The sequence below is a fragment of the Protopterus annectens genome, chromosome 3.part1 (genome assembly GCF_019279795.1).
Source record: "Protopterus annectens isolate FY-2018-M chromosome 3.part1, PAN1.0, whole genome shotgun sequence".
In the NCBI taxonomy this organism is placed as follows: domain Eukaryota; kingdom Metazoa; phylum Chordata; order Ceratodontiformes; family Protopteridae; genus Protopterus; species Protopterus annectens.
Genome location: NC_056732.1, coordinates 360,935,240 through 360,956,190, shown reverse-complemented (window position 1 = coordinate 360,956,190; position 20,951 = coordinate 360,935,240). Strand labels below are relative to the sequence as shown.

At 41.4% G+C, this 20,951-nt stretch overlaps 1 protein-coding gene across 3 annotated transcripts in view; it reads left to right on the top strand.

The window, feature by feature from the left end:
* The window catches only part of LOC122798124 (leukocyte elastase inhibitor-like), a 524,655-nt gene that overhangs the window by 253,657 nt on the left and 250,047 nt on the right, over window positions 1–20,951 (top strand). For all 3 annotated transcript variants that reach the window (XM_044066821.1, XM_044066820.1, XM_044066822.1), the window contains exon 4: window positions 10,169–10,286. In XM_044066821.1, the coding sequence (XP_043922756.1) occupies window positions 10,169–10,286 (118 nt within the window). The remainder of the gene's footprint in view (window positions 1–10,168; window positions 10,287–20,951) is intronic.

The window sequence follows — 20,951 nt, the reverse complement described above, 5'->3', positions numbered from 1 at the left end:
ATTCCAGTTCATGTGAGGCAGAGCACCTCACTGAATCTCTTCAAGAAGAATCTCGATAAGTGGATGGGGGATTGTAGGTTTGTCCCAGGGATTACTCCTGTGTCACTATTAGACAGAGGCACAGTAAACTAAACCTTAAAAAGGGCACAGTATACTCAAATCAAGGGGTGGTGTAAGCCATACAGACTTGGGCTAGGCTTATAATTGCCCCAGGGCAGATAGCCTAGTATGAACCTATGAACTTGTACTTTTTTGTAGGGGCTAGGATACTATTAGTTCATAGCTGCTATATGTAAAACAGAGTTCCATTCCCATTTTATTTTAAATAAAGCTGTTGTAATTTAATAATTTGTACACTTTTAACCATTTCATACTGCTTGGTTACAGCAGGCACTATTGTTTTGGAGGGAATCTGAAGAAGATAGATGGCAAAAACATAGCAACTGAAGGCAACAGTTAACACTAATGATTTTATATTATCTGTCTTTTTAAAATCATATTGTGTACTTTTTTCAAGACAGAATCAACAAGGAATCTTTTTATTATAGTGTTATATAAGCACTGCACATTAAAAGAAAGCAGCCAGACTTCTTAAACTCCATTAATAATTAGGTTGAAAGCTGAATAGAGAAGAGTGTGATAAAAACACACACCTGGTGCACTGTATATAGATATTTAACTACTGTTTAGGCTCATAATCTATAAACAACTACAATCTTGGCATGCCATTCCCACTCTGCACACGTCATCAAAGCTAATAATGTTCCTCTTTGCAATGTTTGTCACTCACTAAAAAATAAAATACAAATTTACACAATGCCCACACAGGTTTAAACAGTGACAAACCCCCCCCCAAAAACTTAGTCCACCCTCCCACTAAAGCTTTTAATCATGAAACTCTTTCCTTGAACCTAACATGCAAGATAGTGAATATCTCATACCAAACCCCCTTGTACTCCATATATATTTACACAAGAGACACTTGTGTTATCCTGTCCATTACAAAACTGATACAAAAAGCTCCTAATACCTTTCTTCCCCGTAACCTTCTTAAGCCAGCATGTGGTACATTCCCTTTTTCATATTTTTCAGATATCCCTTCACCTACCCTTAATTTCTTCCATTTTTCTTGCCCATCTGAAACTTTTCTGTTGTCTCTCAATCCCTTGAGCCCCCCAACATTCATAAATCTATTAATCTTCCATTCAAACACCTGTGTCATGCACGTACGCACACACACACACACACACACACACACACACACACACACACACACACACACACACACACACACTCTAATAGTGGATGAAAGTTCTCCCATTCAGACTTATACACATACTACTTTTAAGCTAGTGTCACACTCAAGTGTGTGTGGACACACAGACATTCACAAATCTGTTACTTATCCATACACTGTCTTATACTAAGCAATTTCACTGTCATACACATGGGCTTTCACCACGATGGGAATTAGTAAAATGTTTTATTTTAGTGTAACAACTATAACCTGTTTGAAACTATCAGCACTGCTTCTGTCAGTGTTCTCTGTAAACCTCCATTCCCCCTTTTAACCTGGTAGCCCAAAATATGGAACTAGCTGATTTTAAAATTTGAATTGCATATGTAATGAGCATTGAGTTTAAGCCATATGACTACCTTATGTTTTTTTCTTTCTCACTGTTAATATCTACCAGATTTTAAGTCTTCAGTTTGCTATGCTACCTGTATATTGCACTCTTATTGTATACAATGTCAGTACCTGCTACTACTGTAAGAACCATCTTCTAGAAGCATTGTTATGCAAGGTTATTGGTCTGGTCTCCCACTTGACCAATTTATTCTGTTCTAGTCTTTTTACCATTATGAATGTCTGTTACTGTTATTTTCTTTATTGTATTATACAATTTTCTTTCTACTAACAAAATAGTTTACTAACAGTGGAGCTTTTCTCCCTGGGCCTCTGCTGAAAAAGGGTTGTATGCCCAGTCGGACTCTCCCAGTAAACAAATGTAAAATAAAATAAATAACATTTATTTGTTTTGGTAACCTATCTGCTTCAAATACTGCTCCGAGTTCCACATATTTTATGCAATATTTTTTGCACTTCTCACACTATCTTTTATTTTTGTTCCTCAACCAACTTGTCAGTTGCCTTATCCCTGCCTAAGTTGAGTTAATGTTATATCACATTCTCTCCCCTTTTCCATGTTTCCATATTTCCATATTCATCTTTTCTCCGGTAATGTTTCGCTGCAGATTAATCCCCAATCTACTTGATCATTAAGCTCAGTTTTTAATTCTCACTGCCTCAGACTTTCTCAGTCTATTCGACCACCTTTTCCTTCACTTGCTTGTCCATCAAAACAAAAAGGTTTACTCTCCATCCTCTAAGCAGCGATATCCATTCTTATTGACAAATCCAAAGATCTGATTTATTAAATGGGTATGCTTCAGCACATTATTTTAAGTTCTTTTAAATAGGTTGCCATAAAAAAAGAAGTACTCAAGTAATACCTTAAACCTCCACTGGGATATAAAACTATACACTTTCACAAAAGCTATACACTTTCAGCTATATCAGTGAAGTGGAGAGATAAAGCCCTGACTATGACCAGGAAATCAGAGTTTGATTAGGGGTTCTGGTGGCTGATGGAGTTGCAAAGAGGATAGGACATTCCTGTTCAGGGACAGAGGGTCTCTTTAGTGGACTCCGGTAGAGGCTGGAGCACTGAGTGGGATAGATTTCAGGTTGGTGAGCAGGGTAGGCAGCATAGTGCGCATGACCCTTGGGCTCTGGTAAGAGGATTGGATGTACATGGTCCAGCCAGCCTTGTCAAGTACACTAGGCATGCTGGGGTTGGACATTGTGTTGCATAGCAAAAAAAAAACAAACAAAAAAACAAAACAAAAACAGTCCCTGCAGATGACAGCAGCATTCCTGACACTTGACCTATGCCTCCCAATGAGAAAAGCCAAAATTATTAGCTGAGCCCTCCAAGGGTGGCTGGGTTTATAGGGAGTAGCAAGAGGAAGATCTGATCACTAGGGGTTGTCCAAAAAATATATTGTCTTCTTTTTGTGGAGTGGTCTTCTGTAGCTCGGGCAATGGAATTATTTCTCTCCTGCAGTTGTTCAGGCTAGCTGAATTGCTGTCTGCACCTCCCTGTGATCACACCATTCATATGCAGGATAACTAAGCTTAGAAGTTGAGGGAACCTATACTTTTCATATACAGGCTGGATTTTAGCAGAAGTCACATGTGATCAGTAGTGTACAGTTACAAAATGGTTTGTATTTGTCTGCACTATTTATGGTTGTACCATCAGCCAGGCAGCTTTATTTAACAGGTCATTTGTTGTATCATTTTGTGATGTTCAGTTAATATCCCCCCCAGACTGCCACCAGTTAATGTGCCATCCAGAAAATACCCCACCAGACTGCCAGCAATTAATATGACATCTACTATCCTGGGTCAGTCCTTACTACAGACTCCAGTGTGAGACTGTCACTTAAACAGGAGTAATATTTCACAGTTTTCCCCAAGAGCACAACAGGAACATGCTCTGTAGCTTTGGACCAGACTGTATACTTCTGTCCACCCCTGATGTAACTCCTTATTACACACTTCAGAGCAATGTGTCCCAGTTTAAAACCTCTGATACACTCACAAATAAATTAAATCACACACATCCAAGCACTTCTGGGAAAGTCTGACATGGATTTCCAGCTGTGGCCCTTCCCCAAAGTAATATGGTAATGCTGCCACCATTCGGAGTGTATTCATGCACTTCTAAAGGGGTGTCCAATTATGTAAATTAAATATTAAAATAAAATCGTAGCCAATGATTTAAGCATACAGGATTTCAGACTGGCCCAGGAAGTTATCAAGGCAAGTATAAGCACTCTCAAATCACTAAAGAAAAACACTGATTGTCTATCTACAATGTAAGTTAATAAAATAATATTTAATATTGAGCAAAATGATTAAAAATATAAAGCAGTAATTCCCAGTAAGCAAACAGAACTCAGTCACCAGGAAACTGAAATCAGTACTGTAGGACAGAGATCCAACATTCAGAATAACTCTTAATTGATTTAGCTGATTAGTTAGTTAGGAAAATATAACTGAAGAATGCTTTCCCCTGATCTAAATGAAATTACAACAACAGAGCAAAAACAGGCTTACAGTTCTTGTCCAGTTCTAATTTTCATTTCATATTTTTAAATTCAACCAGCAGCTGTTTTCTTAAAGTTCCTGCCTATCTTTCAGCTTCTGACAGTAACATATAAGCAACTGTCAATATTCCTATGACATCATCTGCTGATCAGTTGAATCTGAAACAGTTTTCCTTTAGAATTTCTCTTCACAAACATGCACAGTTAGAAATGTAAAATGACACTGTTTAAGCCTTTAAAACATTCTGATCAAGCAGATCATAAATCAACATGTAAGAACTTGTTTACAATATCATAGCTAGTCATGCTGGCATAATAATACATGGGCAATCTGAAATTATATACAGAAGTTCAGCCAGACATGCTAGCACAGATGATAGTCTAATTTCTTCAAACTTCTCTCCTCCAGGACTCAAACACAGATTTCAAGTAACCCTTGAAAAAAGATGCTTGAGAAAAAAATGGGTCTGTCTGGGAGTATCAGTCCACTCCTCTCCTGGGAAATCCATTTGCGTAGGCATTATTAACCCTATTGCAGTGTTCCTCTCTGAGGCAACTTGGCTGAGCACAGCCTCCACCCCAGAATTCGAATCATCCACTTGCACAACAAACTCTTCACTGTAGTCCGGGCTGGTCAACTCCGAGGGTCCTCCCAAAATCAGTTTTTGGAATGCTTGTTTGCCATCTGTGGTCCACAGTATTTTATCAGGTTTATTTTTCCTAGTTGGGTCAGTATGAGGGTGTAGCCATTGCACCACAACTGGGCAAACATTTTTCACAGTACTTTGCTGTCCCTAGAAATGCTCTCATTTGCCTTTAAGCAACAGGAACTGGCCACACTTCAATAGCTAGAACTTTGACAGGCTCTGGCCTAATCTTACCACTCCTCATTCTGTGTCCTAAGTAAGTGACGTCTGCCATAACCTCCTGACACTTACTGGATTTAAAGGTTAGTCCTGTCCCTTTAAACTAGTCTGCAAATGCCCATAGCATAGTCTTAAATTTTAACCTCTCAATAAGACCATTAGGCTGGGGATAGTATGGGGGTGGTTTCTAACTGTGTCACCCCACTATGCTTCCACAAACAAGTCAGCAGGTTTGACATGAAGTTAACACCTTGGTCAGTCAGTATCTGCCTTGGAAGACCTAGTTTGCTGATAATTTCTAGCAAAGCATTTTCTACCTTCTCTACATTAATATCACCTCAAAAGGGAATATTAGGGTCTATAGCTAGAACTGGCAAATGGTAGGTTGTAGGCTCTACCAACTGTCGTATGACTTCAACTTCCAGCCCTCCCTTAGAAGTCCATTTTCTATGTAGCAAATCATCTTTCTCTGCAGTAATATAACCTGTACAAGGAATATTAGGGACTGTAGCTATTACTTCACCTTACAGACTACCCTCTTCCTTGTGCCTCAGGTGCTTCCTTAGCCATCTTCCTCAAGCTTTGTAATGTAGGGTCCATAATTTGAGCCTGGTTCAACTCCACATTTGTTACCCTCCCAAGCTCCCCTTCCACAGGAAGCCTAGAAACTTCTGACAGCTTTACCTCACCGTCAGTCTGGGTACAATCACTCTCTTCCATCCTTGCAGTCACTGTGTTCAAGGGAACATCTGTACCTCCCAGCAGCTGTGGCTCATTCAGATTTACTGCAACATAATAGCTCCTTCTCTGAAACCGCTACCACACCATTCCCAGCTTCAGGTATGAGATCTGTGTCTCCCCCAGGCTACTGGACGTACATGCCTGTCTCTGAGCTTGACTATGTATCTCTGTATGCACACAAGGCACTGTATCATCACAGTCATTCCCTATCAGGACATCTGCAGGAATATTCTCAAACACAAGCTCCCCTTCCACAGGAAGCCTAGTAACCTCCGGCATTTGTGCTTCACTATCAGTCTGGGTACTGTCACTCACCTCCATCCTTGCAGTCACCACGTCCAAGGGAACATCAGTACTTACCAGCAGCTGTGGCTCACTTTCAGACTTACTGCTACATGATAGCTCCTTCTCTGAAACAGCCACCACATCAGTCCAGGCTTCAGGTATGAGATCTCTGTGTCTTTCCCAGGCTACCGAACATACTCCATGCTTGACTGCATGTACACAAGGTACTGCATCACTAAAGTCATCCCCTGTCAGGACAACTGCAGGAGTATCCTCAAATCCACATGCTGGCTTGCTTCTTCTTCCACCCTTCCAGTCAAGATGAACCCTAGCCAAAGGTATGTGTAATAGGGTCCCTACCAAAGCTCTGACTGGGGTGGACTGTCCAGTCAAGTACTGCTCTTCTCTATCCACTGCAGGCGTCAAAATGGTTGTATCAGAAGCTGTCTTTCTCTTAGCAGTAACCTGTTTATCCTCTACTAAGAGAGGATATAAATTTGGTGATAGATTGGCACCCCTGTTGTTTCCAAACAACTTGCCACTGGCCGTTTATCATCACCATTTGCTGGGTCCCTCACTTTCTGTTTCTTACCTTGCCTCGATGGACATTTGACTGCTATGTGGCCCCTCTGGTTACACTTGAAACATCTAATCCCTAACCATGTACTTGGACTAGTAGTTTCCCCTGTTAGTGGTGTACTCTGTTGGAGTGGTTTAGACTGCCCCCAGTGGGTTTCCTTATGTCCATGTACAGCACTGGGTATCCCTTTCTTATGCATTGGTGCTCTGCTTGCTAAGTAGAGATTGCTTTTTCACCCCAACTCCTCGCAGAATTGCACTCTGTCTGCTAACCAGATTCTCGTGTAATCAGGCAAAGTACTGAGGGCCTGTTCACTCACCAAAAGGTCTGCCAGTCCCTCAAAAGTGGTGATCTCACACCCACTCACCCATCTGTGAAAGTAAGTACTTAAATCAGCAATATAATCACATACACTTTCATCTGCCTTGCATCTGTGTTCAAGAAGCTTTTTCCTATATGCTTCAGATGTTAGTTTAAAACAATCTAGAAGAAAGTTCTTAACTTTAATGTAATTCAAACAATCTACATCAGACAATTTTGACATAGCCTGAACAGCTTTACCATGGAATAAGGGAGTCAGGAGCCGAACCCAGAGCTCACGGTCAACATCATACTGTCTACATACCCTCTCAAATATGTGAATAAAACTATCAAAGTCATCCCCATACCTGTATTGAGTAAAAAGTTTACTGACCTTTACAGCTTTTGCGATCCGGTTATTTCCTTCCCCATTAACTCCATTATCTTCTTGAAGGGTAAGGAGCTCCACTTCATGCCAGTGCTGTCTGTCATTTGACTTTGCTTCTAAATGCCTCAGTCTCTCTGCTGATTCCAGTTCAAGGCATTTGGCCTCCAGGCACAGTCTCTCTAACTCCAGTTGGGTTCTCAACACCTCTGAAGAAAGGGTGTATTGTCCTGTCTCAGCAGACTGAACATTCACAATACCAAACTGGATATCCTCCAAAAGGCTGGTCTGAGCTGAAGCTGCAACTAAGGCTGAAATCATCGTTCCCTTAGTTGGGTTGGCATGCACCAGTCTTCTGGCTTCATACTCCTTGGCCAACTGGTTCTTTGATAGCTTACTATAGTCTTCTGCTGACATCTTTGCCTTCTGTCCTTGACTAACTACAATTAATAAAACTGTGGTGACCTGAGATTCTGTATGTTTGCTTTGTGCCTGTCGAGAGTGCACACCTTAATGACAACTACCCACAAGCTACTGAAGTCCAATTAAAAATCCCACACCACTGGCACCAATTAATGTGACATCCGGTTAGTATCCCAGCAGACTTCCACCAGTTAATGTGACATCCAGACAATACCCCACTGGACTGCCACCAATTAACTACATATTCCACTATCCTGGGTCAGTAACTGAGGAGCTTCAATATTCACTACTGACTCAATATAAGACGGTCACTTAAACAGGAGTAATATTTTCACAATTTTCCCCTAAGAGCACAACAGGAAGATGCTCTGTAGCCTGGGACTAGACTGTATACTTCTGTCCACCCCTGCTGTAACTCATTATACACTTCAGAGGAATGTATCCCAGTTTATGACCTCTGATGCACTCACACTTAAATTACATCTCACACATCAAAACACTTCTGAGAAAGCCTGACGGGGATTTCCAGCTGTGGCCATTCCCCAAAATAATATAGTAATGCTGCCACCAATCAGAGTGTCTTCATGCCTTTCTAAAGGGGTGTCAATTTTTGAAAATTAAATATTAAAACAAATTGTAACAAATGACCTAAGTAACCAGGGCTTCGGAGTGGACCGGGAAGTTATCAAGGCAAATTTAAACTCTCAAATCAGTAAAGAAAAACACTGATTGTCCAGCCATGATGTAAATTAATAAAAAAAAAATTAATACTGAGCAAAATTATTAAAAATATAAAACAGTAATTCCCAGTAAAGAAAAATACCTCAGTCACCAAGAAAATGAAATCAGTACTGTAGGATAGAGATCCAATATTCAGAAAAACTCTAACTGATTTAGCTGATTTATAATTTTCTAACTAATTAACTAACTAAAGAACTCTGTCCCTGATCTAAACGAAATTACTACAACAGAGCAAAGGCAGGCGAGTCCTTTTTGGGTATCCACTGCACAGTTCAACTGTGATCAAATAACTACTGTCAACTGTTCCAGTTGTAATTTTCATTTCACATGTTTAAATTCAACTAACAGCTGTTTTTTTTTAAAGTTCCCACCTGTCTTTCGTCTTCTGACAGTAGCACATATCAACTGACAACAATCTGATGACATCATCTGCTGATGAGCTAAATCCGAGACAGTCTACCTATAGAATCTCTTAACATGTGCAGTTAGAAGTGTAGAAGGACCCTGTTCAAGTCTTTAAAACATTTGGTTCAAACAGATCATAAATCAACATGTAATTTACAATATCATAGCTAGTCATGCTGGCATAATAATACACATGTTAATCTGAAACTGTATACAGAACTTCAGCCACACATGCTAACATAGATGACAGTTTCTAATTTCTTCACATGTGTATCTTTCCATTACATGTTTACTTATCTTTTTATTTGCTTTATTTTGTTTTCTTGGCACCATGTTTACCTCTCTTTTATTAGCTTAATTTTCTCTTCTTGGGCCCCCTTTAAAAGCTTTAACTCCAATGTGTGTCCCTTTGTAACATACAAAGTGAATGGTTGGCATGGTGTTTAAGGTCTGTACCTCACAGATAGAAGGTACAGAGTCTGATTCTGATGTGATTATTGGCTAGACTTGGATTACTTTGCAAATTGATGGGCTACTATTTACCCGTGAACCTATTTCCTTTAACATTTTTCTGTGAATAAACCCATATGTTCTTCACCTTTCAGTAAAAAAGGAAAATAAACTAGAATAGTACTAAGACCAGCTAAAATGATAAAAGTCCAGGCCTCCTGCAATTATCTGTTTAAGTATAGTTTGTTTAAGGCAGTACTGACTGCTTTATTTGAATAGGTAGTTGATTTTGCCCTGGTGATTACTTACCACAGTTAACATATTCCATAGTATAAGCTTTCTGGATTACTTGGTAGTTTAAAGCTGAATTAACCGTCAGAAAATAGAATGTTGAACTTTTATTTTCTATAAATACTACTTTAGAAATACCAAAAATGTATTTCTGATACTAATAAAGATGCTTATTAATAACAGTGAGTTGAGAGTTAATTTATTTCAGTTGTAAAATGTGTTTCTTCTGCTCTTCCAATGCTTGTACAGGAAGTGACAATTTCTAAAACTTGGGTCATTGTTCCTCTTACTGATGGATATCGACTTTTGCCCAAGTGATTGGTATATGGGTGCTGATGAGTAAGCATGCTGTTTCAGTCACTTTAGATACGCTACAGAACAAATTGGGAAGTGTATATTGCTATCCTAGACACTGTTCAAATGATAAAGCTTTGTTTGCTGTCTTCTCTGTAATAAGAAGTATATTTTGTGTGTGTGTGTGTGTTTAAGACATAACCAATCAGTGTTTTTCTCCTTTGCTTGCAGGACTACATTACAGCAACTAAAAAGTTTTATCATGCAGAACTTGAAGCATTGGATTTTGTGGGTGCACCAGATTCAGCAAGGACACACATCAATGAATGGGTAGAGGGCCAGACACAAGGTACGTGCAGTGCTGTATGAACTAGTTGCACGTTGATTTCACTTCAGTTGCTCTGCAGTATCTTGTTTTTTCGTAACTAAGTTTGAAATCTGGTTTTAATGGAGAAGAGGTATTTTCGATGAACTGTAAGATAAGGTCGAGTCATTACCTTGGTGTCTTACATCAGGGCAGTACCAGTGTTTGTGGATGGATTGAAGCGTAAAACACCTTGGCCTAATGTACGCTTTCTAATCACTGAGACTACACGTTCAGATTTAATGTTCTTTACTACTGTAACTTGCTTATATAGTTTTGATTTATTTTATGAAACATATCTTTATGATTATATTTAGGCTGAACTGACCATTAGCAATAATTCTGGTAGTGCAGTGACAATATTTCTTACTTCTCTATGATATATAACAATGTCAATCATAAAGGAAATCTAGCAATCTCCAGGGAAATACATTTGCAAAGAAAGGAGAAGTCTTTCTTTTTTTTCTGGCTTACAGCTACTTGTTTCTGCTCATATCAACCCTGTGTTTTTAAGTTATTTATTCAGTGTTCTTCTTGTCATTGCTCAGTCCAGGAGCTTTTAATGGTTGGGAGGGTGGAAAATCTTGCCCATTAAACGTATCTCCTATGTTTAGGGACTGACAGTATTTTTAAAGAATTTGTCCTGTAACCATACTGTTTTTGCCTTATCTTTTCAAAAAACAAAACAAAAAAAAATTCCATATTTCCAGCCTTTCTAAGCTAGTATAATCTAGTTTTCATGCTAGTGCTGAATTCAGGGCTGTGTTACAAGTTTCTGAGTTGCCCATACCTTACTTGGAGAGAAGGACGTTTCTCTGTTCACCTGTGAGAGAGGGGAGTTTTGAGCAGCCTATCTGTCCCTGGAGGAGTGGTTCCAGCCCAGAAGTTAGTAGTTTATTGGCCATTTTGGGTGGATTTATATCTCTTTCATTTCCCCTGCTATAAAAACAACATTTGCACAGTTTTGTGTGCCGGGCAATGCCGGTTAGCTAGGGTTAAATTATTCATGGCTCCACTTAGTCAGATTTTCCCTTGAAACTAGTCTAACTCTCAACCTAAGCACTCAAAATGCATCCTAAAGCCCAGCACTTGCTCAGACCTAATAGCAAGCAACTAATATACCCTGACACTTGATTGCCTAGCAGGGCAAGGCTCTTTATTCACCCCTCACCAACCAAGCAACTAAGCAGCTCACCCTACTATTCAGGCATGACCAAAGGGCAATTGCAGGTGTACTCTCCAGTCCAGCTGGTGAATCTGGGTATCCTGAGGCAATGTTACAACTGCCTCATGTACACAGACAACCCTCTCCTACCACAAAACATGAACATATGCGATAGATGCAATTATGCAGCCAAACTGGAGGCTAAACTGTCTCCACCCAAGACTTGAACAGTCAAGAGGAGAAGGTTAACACTTGCACCACACCTCCAAGCATACATAGACCTACTAAACCAGCACTGGCAAGAAATACACATAAATACACAAAGTCATACTCAAAGGCTCTAAATAAAAACCTGCAAAAGCATCAGAGACCTCCAAAGCAGACACCCAAACAACCTGCACCTCCCATCACAAACCAGACAACCCATAAAACACAAAATCATTGTGCCACACAATCACAGCCCTTAAGGCGAAATAACATACCTAACACACTAGTAATAGGTGACTCTATAGTCAGGCACAGTGACGTCCCATTCACTAGGCTGGATAAGCAGAAGGTTACTGTTAGCTGCCTATCGGGAGCCAGAATATACCACATAACACAAGCACTTAGGTCACTCCAGAACATGTACAAATATGACTCTGTCATTGTTCATGTTGGTGTGAATGACCCGAGATGCACCTCCCTGAACTACATGAAAAGAGACATGGAAGAGCTCTCTGATCATGTAGCCCAGGCTGATATGACCCTGACCCTGAGTAGCATCCTGCCCTCACCGAGAATGATACCTCAGTATAAAGAAAAAAATGATCAATTTCAACAATTGGCTAAGCTTCTGGTGTCATTCAAAGGGGATCCAATGTCTGTCAGCCTGGAACAACATGCTCGGCAAGCCACATTGCTTCACAAGAGACAGCTTGGCTTGTCACCCCTAGGCTTTTGAATACTCACCAAGGCTCTTGCTGCCCCCATAGTGACTTTTTTAGGCAAGGCTCAAAAGTCAAACCCACCTCCGTAAACAGCACAATTAACAAAAAAACTGAGGGTTATGCTACTCAACGCCAGCAGTTTAAATCTCAAAATGCACACGCTCAAAGCACTCCTCAGTATAGAGAACATCGACATCTGTGCAGTAACTTAAACCTGGTTCAAGATTCCAGAGAGCACCCCAGCACTACCAGGCTACAACTCGTACCAAATGTTTCAGCCACAGAACATGGACCAAAACACAAAAAGAGGGGGTGTATCTATATTCATCAAGGATACCTACACCTCCAGGTTAATGGAGCATGATACCTCTGAGATCATCCATGTGCATCTAACATCGGGCAAATCTGCAATGCAAACTGTGGCCTGCTACAGATCACCCTCCATGACCCAGGACCACCACTCCACCTTTCTGAAGACACTGGAAAACATGAAGGTCCTATCGAACATACTGATATTGGGTGATTTCAATTACCCTACCATTAACTGGGAAAACTACTTGAGTACAAACTCCCAGGCCCAGTGCTTCCTGGAATTCATCAACTTAAATGCCCTGGATCAGCTGGTAAACTCCCCTGCCAGAGATGAAAACATATTGGACCTGGTCATCACAAACATGGGCGATAGGTGTTCCACACCGGAGGTCAACCCGTCACTGGTTAGATAAGACCATAAACTAATCACTCTGGATGTCCACACCCCACCACCACCCCCAACTAAGGAAACCACAGTAAAAAACTTTTCTAAAGCAAACTTCACCTTAATTAAGACAGAGGCAGTAAGTTTCACAGCCCCCACACTAAAGGATAACGCTGCCCAAGATGCAGAAAACTTTACAAATGCACACTCCGAGCACCTAAAAGGATGCATGGACTGCGCCATCCCTAACAAAACCAAGACTCACTCCTCTAAGAGAAGGAAACCAAGTCTGGTGGACCCCTGCCATAAACACGCTATACAATAGGAGGAGGAAAATAGTTCAGAAAAAAAGCAAATCCCAATAAGGAAAGACATCCCTGATTAGTATCAGTAAGAAACTAAGGTCCCTCATAAAATCATCCAAGGCTAAACTCAAAAGAAAAATAGCCAAGGATTCAAAAGATAACCACAAAGCCTTCTTTAGCTATGTTAAGAATCTAAGTGGCAACTCACAGATATGCACTGAACTAGTGCAAAATAGCACAAAATATACTGAACCTACTGATATTGCCAACATCCTGGTAGATAGATTCAGTGCAAACTTCACCCCCAAAAGGGCCCACAACAATACTGGAAAAGTGTAGTGTCCTGGCAATCACAGATGCACAGGTGAAAATAGCCCTTTCAAAAGCCAAAAACACAGTGTCAGTGGGGCCAGGTGGTGTCCCAGGCAGCGTCTTGCATGAACTACAGAACGAACTAACCCCCCACCTAAACACACTGTTCAACCGCAGCCTCTCCACAGGCTACATGCCAATGGAATGGCACACAGCAACGGTTATTCCACTCCACAAAGGAGGGGCCACAACTGACCCTGGTAACTATCGCCCCATAAGCCTGACTAGCCTGGTCTGCAAGGCTATGGAGCACATCATGATGGAACTCATTAACAAATACATTGGGAACCTCCAAATACTTGACCTGACCCATTTCGGCTTTGTTAAGGGCAGATCATGCCTACTAAACCTGGTTGACTTCTTCGAGTCAATCACCAAGGCCATAGACGAGGCAATGGTTGTTCACACAGCCTACCTTGACCTCACCAAGGCTTTCAACACCATTCCCCACTTGAGTATTACAGAAAAACTCACAAGCCTGAACATAAACCCCTATGTGACGAGATGGGTTGCCAACTGGCTTACAGACAGAACTCACACAGTAAGAATAGCAGGCTCCAGATCATACTCTAAACCATTCGCAAGTGGTGTCCCGCAAGGCTCGGTCCTGGGACCCCTACTGTTCGGCATATACTTCTCAGAAGTACAGACAAACACAGGAGGACTATGGCTAACCAAGTTCAGTGATAACTGCAAACTGGGAGCCATAATTGGCTCTCCGGCTGACATGGACATACTCCAAAAGGGCCTTACTGAGATGGACACCTGGTGTCAAAGTCATGGCCTCAAGCTAAATGCCAAAAAATGCATAGTCATCCCGTTTGGGGAAAAACACCCACAAATTACCACATAGTGGCAGCCCCATTAATAACAGAAGAGGTAATAAGAGATCTGGGCACCCAGGTACTTGGTAATCTCTCCTTTGACAATCATAGTAATCAAATCATCAAAGTAGTTAGAAATCCTTCTATGTGGCCCATCTAATTACTAAAGGGTTCGCATGTAGAAATAAGGAGGTTATAGTGCCCCTCTACTCGTCACTCATCAGACCCATCATAGAGTACAATGTCTCACAAAACACTTCAAACAACAGGAGAGACCACAAACGTACCTCACCAAGAGGATTACTGGCCTCAAAATATGTCGTATGAAGCCTGACTGAAAAAATTCCGGCTGTACTCAGTGGCATATCGCTTACTCAGAGGTGATATCTGCCTGACTTACAAAGCCATGTCCAACTCGGAATTGATGGACATGCTCCACCTAAAAAAATGCAAGTCACTGTGAGCCACACACTCTGAGCTAAACCTCATCACAACAATAAACAGAACATGCTGGAAGTATAGATTCCTGTCACAGAGACTCCCCATGCTTTGGAACAAAATTCCAAACTACATTAGGCAGAGCCCCTCACTAACACTCTTCAAGAGAAACCTTGACAAGTGGATGGGTAACAGAAAATACACCCCTGGGATTACTTCATTTGCTCTGGTTGACAGAGGATCAGTTAATTAATCAATGGGGCAGCGACAGCCGACACACTCTGGCAAGGCTTATAAATGCCTTTGGGCAGATAGCCTAGTACCTACCTATGAATAAAATGGCAAATGGGAATATAACATGGGAAGGGAAGGCATGTATTAGCCATGCTACTATGAAAATGAACAAGTTAATGTATGCACTGGGCAGTCATGGCAGTCCTTATGTGGCATAGTCTGAATTAAAAAGTTCCTGTATTCCTTGTGGTACCTATCTACTGCTTCCCATACCACTCAAGTCAGTTTAAATAAGCAGTGAATTGTCTTCCCTTGTGATGCCCTCAGCCTGTGTTGTAATGTACTTTTATTCATTCTGTCCAATTTAGGTTCATTAGGAAGCTGGAACCTGTTTCAGCACTCAGTGTAAGCAAGGCAGAGAGACAAATCCTGGGTGGGATGCAAGTGTTTCACACCTTAAAATACTTAGTGTGTAATATTTCCTGTTCCTCAGTGAATTTTTTTTTTTTGCATGAAGGTAGACTGCACCATGAGTGCTTGTTTCAGTCATGATTGTATTACAAATTATTTGTTAAAGATGAGTATGCACTTAGTGAGTAGAATAACTTGAATATGTATACAGTCAGCATGTATACTGAAACATCTTCACCATGTTATTGATATTTATAAATGTTAATAATTAAGATCACCACTGTAGTATGAATCATAACATGTGGGAAATTAGGCTGGATGTGGGTGAATAATCGGGTTTATATTAATTCTGCAAAAGATGTATTTATCGAGTAAGTCATCAGTAACACCAACTGCTGAAATTCACTTCAGTGAAACACAGAATTTTTCCCATGGTTCACAAACATTTGGCCCACCAACCCTCCGGAACACACAACGGACTAAGTCAAATCCACTCAAGTCGGGAGGTCCCCCCCCCCAACATGGGGGGGGGCTGTGCCCCTCCACCCCCTAAATATCCCAACTCCAAGATCGCACTACAGTGGGGAAAAGGGCAAAGTTGAGGTGATGGCCAAATGTTTGCACTCTATGGGAAAAGTTCCACAGTTAGCTGAAGTGAGTTTCGATGGCTGGTGTCCGTTAAAACGCATTCAATGAATATGTCTTTCGCGGAACTAATGTAGACCTGAATAACCATCTGTCCTGTCTTAATTTGTTTCCAAACAGGGTCATCTTCCCCACATAACAGTCAACAGTATGATACTGTATATAGTGAAGATGAACTACCTTCATCTTAAGTTATTTTGCTGTGAGAGCATGCAAAAATCAGTCCATTGGTATCATCCAGAGTAAAGATATGTTCTTTTTGGGGAATTTCTTTATGTTCATCATTCCCACTGCCAAAGTGTCATTTTGGGTTATCTGCCAATGTAACCTAATGCTCTCCAGTTTTCAAAAGCTCAGAGTCCCATCCCTCTCTCTTCCTGGGATAGCTGATTGGCTGAGCAAATCCTGAGAGGGAAGCCATCAGCTGTCTCAGGAAGTGAGTGTTCAGTCATTTTCTGCTATTCAAAGAAGAAACACCTTTGACTTCACAGGATCCAGTGCTGATTTTTTCTGGCTTACTGCTCAGATAAGCCCCATTTGGGGACCCCTTCATCTCCTTTTATTATTAAATGTATTATGTTTTTATTTTTGTTTACTTAAAAAAATAAAATATTAAAATAAACATATTTCTGCCAGTCTTTACAGCAATTCCTGTGAAAATGTCTAATTGTGTCAGTGTTTATTTGGCTTCTGACTTTGACAAATGCTTATTTTTCCTGTTTCTAAAGAAACGTTCATTATTTCTTTCAGAAGTGCAATGTGTATGACACTAGGGGCTGACTCATAGTTATAACTGTCTTTTGAGTTGCTATGCTTTAATAAATTTTGACAGGAAAATATTACAGAACATTCAGCATGCATACATTATTTTACTATATGCATGAGTCTCCTCTGTGTTTTTAGCATTAGCTTATGATTTTACCACAAACAATGTTATTTGAATGTACTGTGGAGATTTTACTCTCTCTGACAAGAAAATGTAGTTTAAATTGTTATTCAGCATTATTTTAAGGCAGTTTAACATGTTAAGGTATGTGGGGCAATTTATTTTTAACACTGTTTGGCACATTAGTTGCTTTGGTGTTTGGACTTTACTATGTAATGGAATTTAACTTCTTTCACTTGTAAAGTAATTCTGAACACATTTCAGTCTTTTTTTTCAGTGATAATAGTACAGTTGGCAGAATTTAGTTGTGTGGGGACATACTTATTACTTGAAATTTGAAATGTTTATTGTGATACATTATCCAGTACTGTCAGTTTATTTTTTGGCTGGTATTCTCGCCTGACTTGATGGATATGCCACATCAAATCCGGTTGCACTAAAAAAAAAAAAACAAAATAAATGTATGCCTCAGCCTATGGTTAGTGATTGTGCCAGGCCCACTGCATGCCTCACAGACCATTTACATTTTGTCCCATCTCCCTGTAGTGTAATTTTGCCATCCATTATGGAATGAGGTTTAGACAGATGTCCTTCAAGAATGCAACTGCAGTCATAACATGTGGGTTGTCCTGCTTCAGGCAGCCCTCGGTCGGCCAGATTCCAAAGTCTGGGTCCGACGTCGGCTGATGTCGCATTTCTCTCCGACGTCAGAGCGGCTGGAGTACATAAGCATCAGCCGACGCCATTTTCTTCAGTCTTTCTTGCCGTGCGGTGCCCGAAGCAGAAGCAGTTCGCAAGTGCCGGTCGGTCAGCTCCTGTATTCTTCGATACCGAAGTCATCAAAAAAGCTAAGTACCCCATTGGGGACCTTTTCTTGCCTCAGCTGATGTCAGAAATTACTGAAAAAGTTAACAATTGTCTTTCTTGTGGTAAACAAATACCTCATAAGGATTTCCACTCTTACTGTCTTCCTTGCCTGGGCCCAGACCACGACGTCTCGGCCTGTGTAGCCTGTGCTCGCTTCAACAAGCGCACTCTCAGGCGCCGGGCGGAGTTCGCTGAAGAATTTTTCGCCGATAAATTTGCTTACACCATGCCGTCGGATCTTCCGACATCGCAAACTCCCAAAAAGCGAAAAGACCGGGACCGACATCCTCGGCCCGCGTCTGCCACCGACTCCACGCCAAAACCTAACGCGAGTGCTCCGGTTCCCTCTGAGACGGTCTCTCCACCGCTCCGAACCGAAGACACCGCATTACCGACGACTCCGATTCCGGACATCTCTCCGACGCCAGTTATCGATTTTCCTCCAGATACCGAAACCGAGGAAATGCCCGAGACCATTGCTGTAGACAAGGTCACTCCTGCACGTGGAGCTGCCAGGCCTCCTATGGCCATGTCTATTAAGGCCTACACTAGGGCTAAGGCAGCCAGCAAAACAAAGCATATTACTTCTAAATCCTTACCTCAGCCTACTCCAGAGACACAAATTATGTCCATGGCTGCTGATTTAATTTCCATGATTAGAGGTTCACAGACCCATCCTGAGAAAGGATCCCAGCCTCCTTCTGATAAAAGGCCCCGGGTTGAACCCTCTGACCCTATTCCTTCAGATGAAGATTCTGAGGGCTCTGTCCACTCTGATAGCCAGGAAGAGCTCTTCCAGACCTATGAGGACTCGGATGCAGAAGATTCCATCCCCTCGGCCTCCCCTCCTGAGGATATTTCTTTTGGGGAAGTTCTGCACACCATGAGGGAACATTTCAAGTGGCAAGGTTAGGAATATTCTGATTCTAGGAAACACCTGAGGACTTTCCTTAAGAAGCCCCAGCACAGGCCCTTAGCTATTCCTCCTGTACTTGATGTTCTGGATGATTTATATTCTGATTCTAGTGCTACCCTTGATTCTCTTCTTCCTGCTCCAGCCAAGCCAGACAGGTATTACAGGGTCCCAGAAACTCATTCCCATTTATTCAGGGCCCATACTGCTGATTTGGAAACTATTTCACAGGGGCCTAAAGGAGTTTCAGCCTCCACCTCTAAAAATCCATTGCCCTCTAACAGGGAAGCTAGGTCTTTAGAGAGATGGGGCAAAAAGGTTTACACATCCACTACCTTATCTATGAGAGCTTTAAATTGCCTTTTTCATATGTTACAATATCAGGATTGCCTGTTAGAAGATTTACGAAAAACATTAGCTACTCCGGATCCTTTACACAGGAAGAATTTGCAGGAAGCTGTACATAACACTCAGCAAGTAAGCAATCACTTCCTGCAGTGTGGATATGATGCACTGGAAGCTTCATGTAGGGCAGTTATGAGAGGGGCAGTCATTCGTAGACATGCTTGGTTAAAAGATCAACCTCTACCAGATCATGTAAAAGCAAAACTTCTGGATGCACCTTTGGAAAAGAACAAGCTTTTTGGTGTGAATGCTAAGGATGTGTTAAAGACCATCGAAGAAAAAGCAAAATCAGTTCAGACGGTGAAAGATTTCCTCCAGGTTCAACCCCCCAGATTCAGTAGGAATTGGCCTTCTGAAAACTGGTCCTTTCCTAATCCAGAAAAGTTTCAAAGGGGTAAGAACAGACGTGGCCGAGGAAGAGGCCAATACAGAGGCCCTTACAGGGGACGACAATGGCAGCCAGGACACCAAAGAAGTGATGCAGGGGTTTCACCTGCCCCACAACCACAATCTCAATGACTTTCCTCTACTACCACCTACCAGGGAACAAATAGAAGCTCCCTTGGGCGGGAAATTATCTCTGTTTGCAGAAAATTGGCACAGACTGGCAAAGGACAAATGGATTTTGGACATTATAGACCGAGGGTACATGTTTCATTTTCATACCTTACCAAGAAAACAAGGCATGCCAAACCTACCACAAAACCAGAGGGCAGAGGCTATCAAGCAAATCACTCTGCTGACTCAGATGAAAGCAATAGAAAGAGTTCCACAACAAGAACAAGACCAGGGGTTTTACTCAAGACTGTTCCTTGTTAAGAATCTCAATGGAGACCAATACTGGACTTGTCCGCATTAAACACCTTTCTCATAGTACCAAAGTTCAAAATGCTGACTCTACAGCAACTCCTTCCCATGCTGGGCAAGGGGTCTTGCCTGATTACTCTGGACCTCAAGGAGGCATACCTGCATGTCCCTATCAGACACAGCTGCAGAAGATACCTCAGATTTCTTGCAGGGCCAGAGCATTATCAATTCTCAGCATTGCCGTTTGGCTTATCTACTGCGCCCAGAGTATTCACAAAATGCCTGGCTTCAGTAATTGCTCATTGCAGGCTCCAGGGGATACAAATTTACCCATACCTGGACGACTGCCTCATACAAGCGGACGACAAATTGATGTTGACAAAAAACCTGGATTATGTCATACGTTTACTTCAAGCTGTGGGATACACAGTCAACTTCCAAAAGTCAAGACTGCAGCCATCCCAGCAAATCTTCTTAGGAGCCAAACTAGACACAGCCTCTCAGATGGCTTACCTAACAGAAGACAAGCAAGAGAAGTTAACTCATTCCTTCAAAGGTTTAGCAAAACTTACCCAGATGACTGCAAGGAGATTCCTACAGGCCCTGGGTTACATGGCATCCTGCATTCTCCTGGTTCCATTAGCAAGACTACACATGAGAAAGCTTCAATGGTACCTAAAAAGCATTTGGTCTCAACACAGCAACAACTTGGAGACAATCATACCGCTCATTCCATGCCTACAAAAGGAATT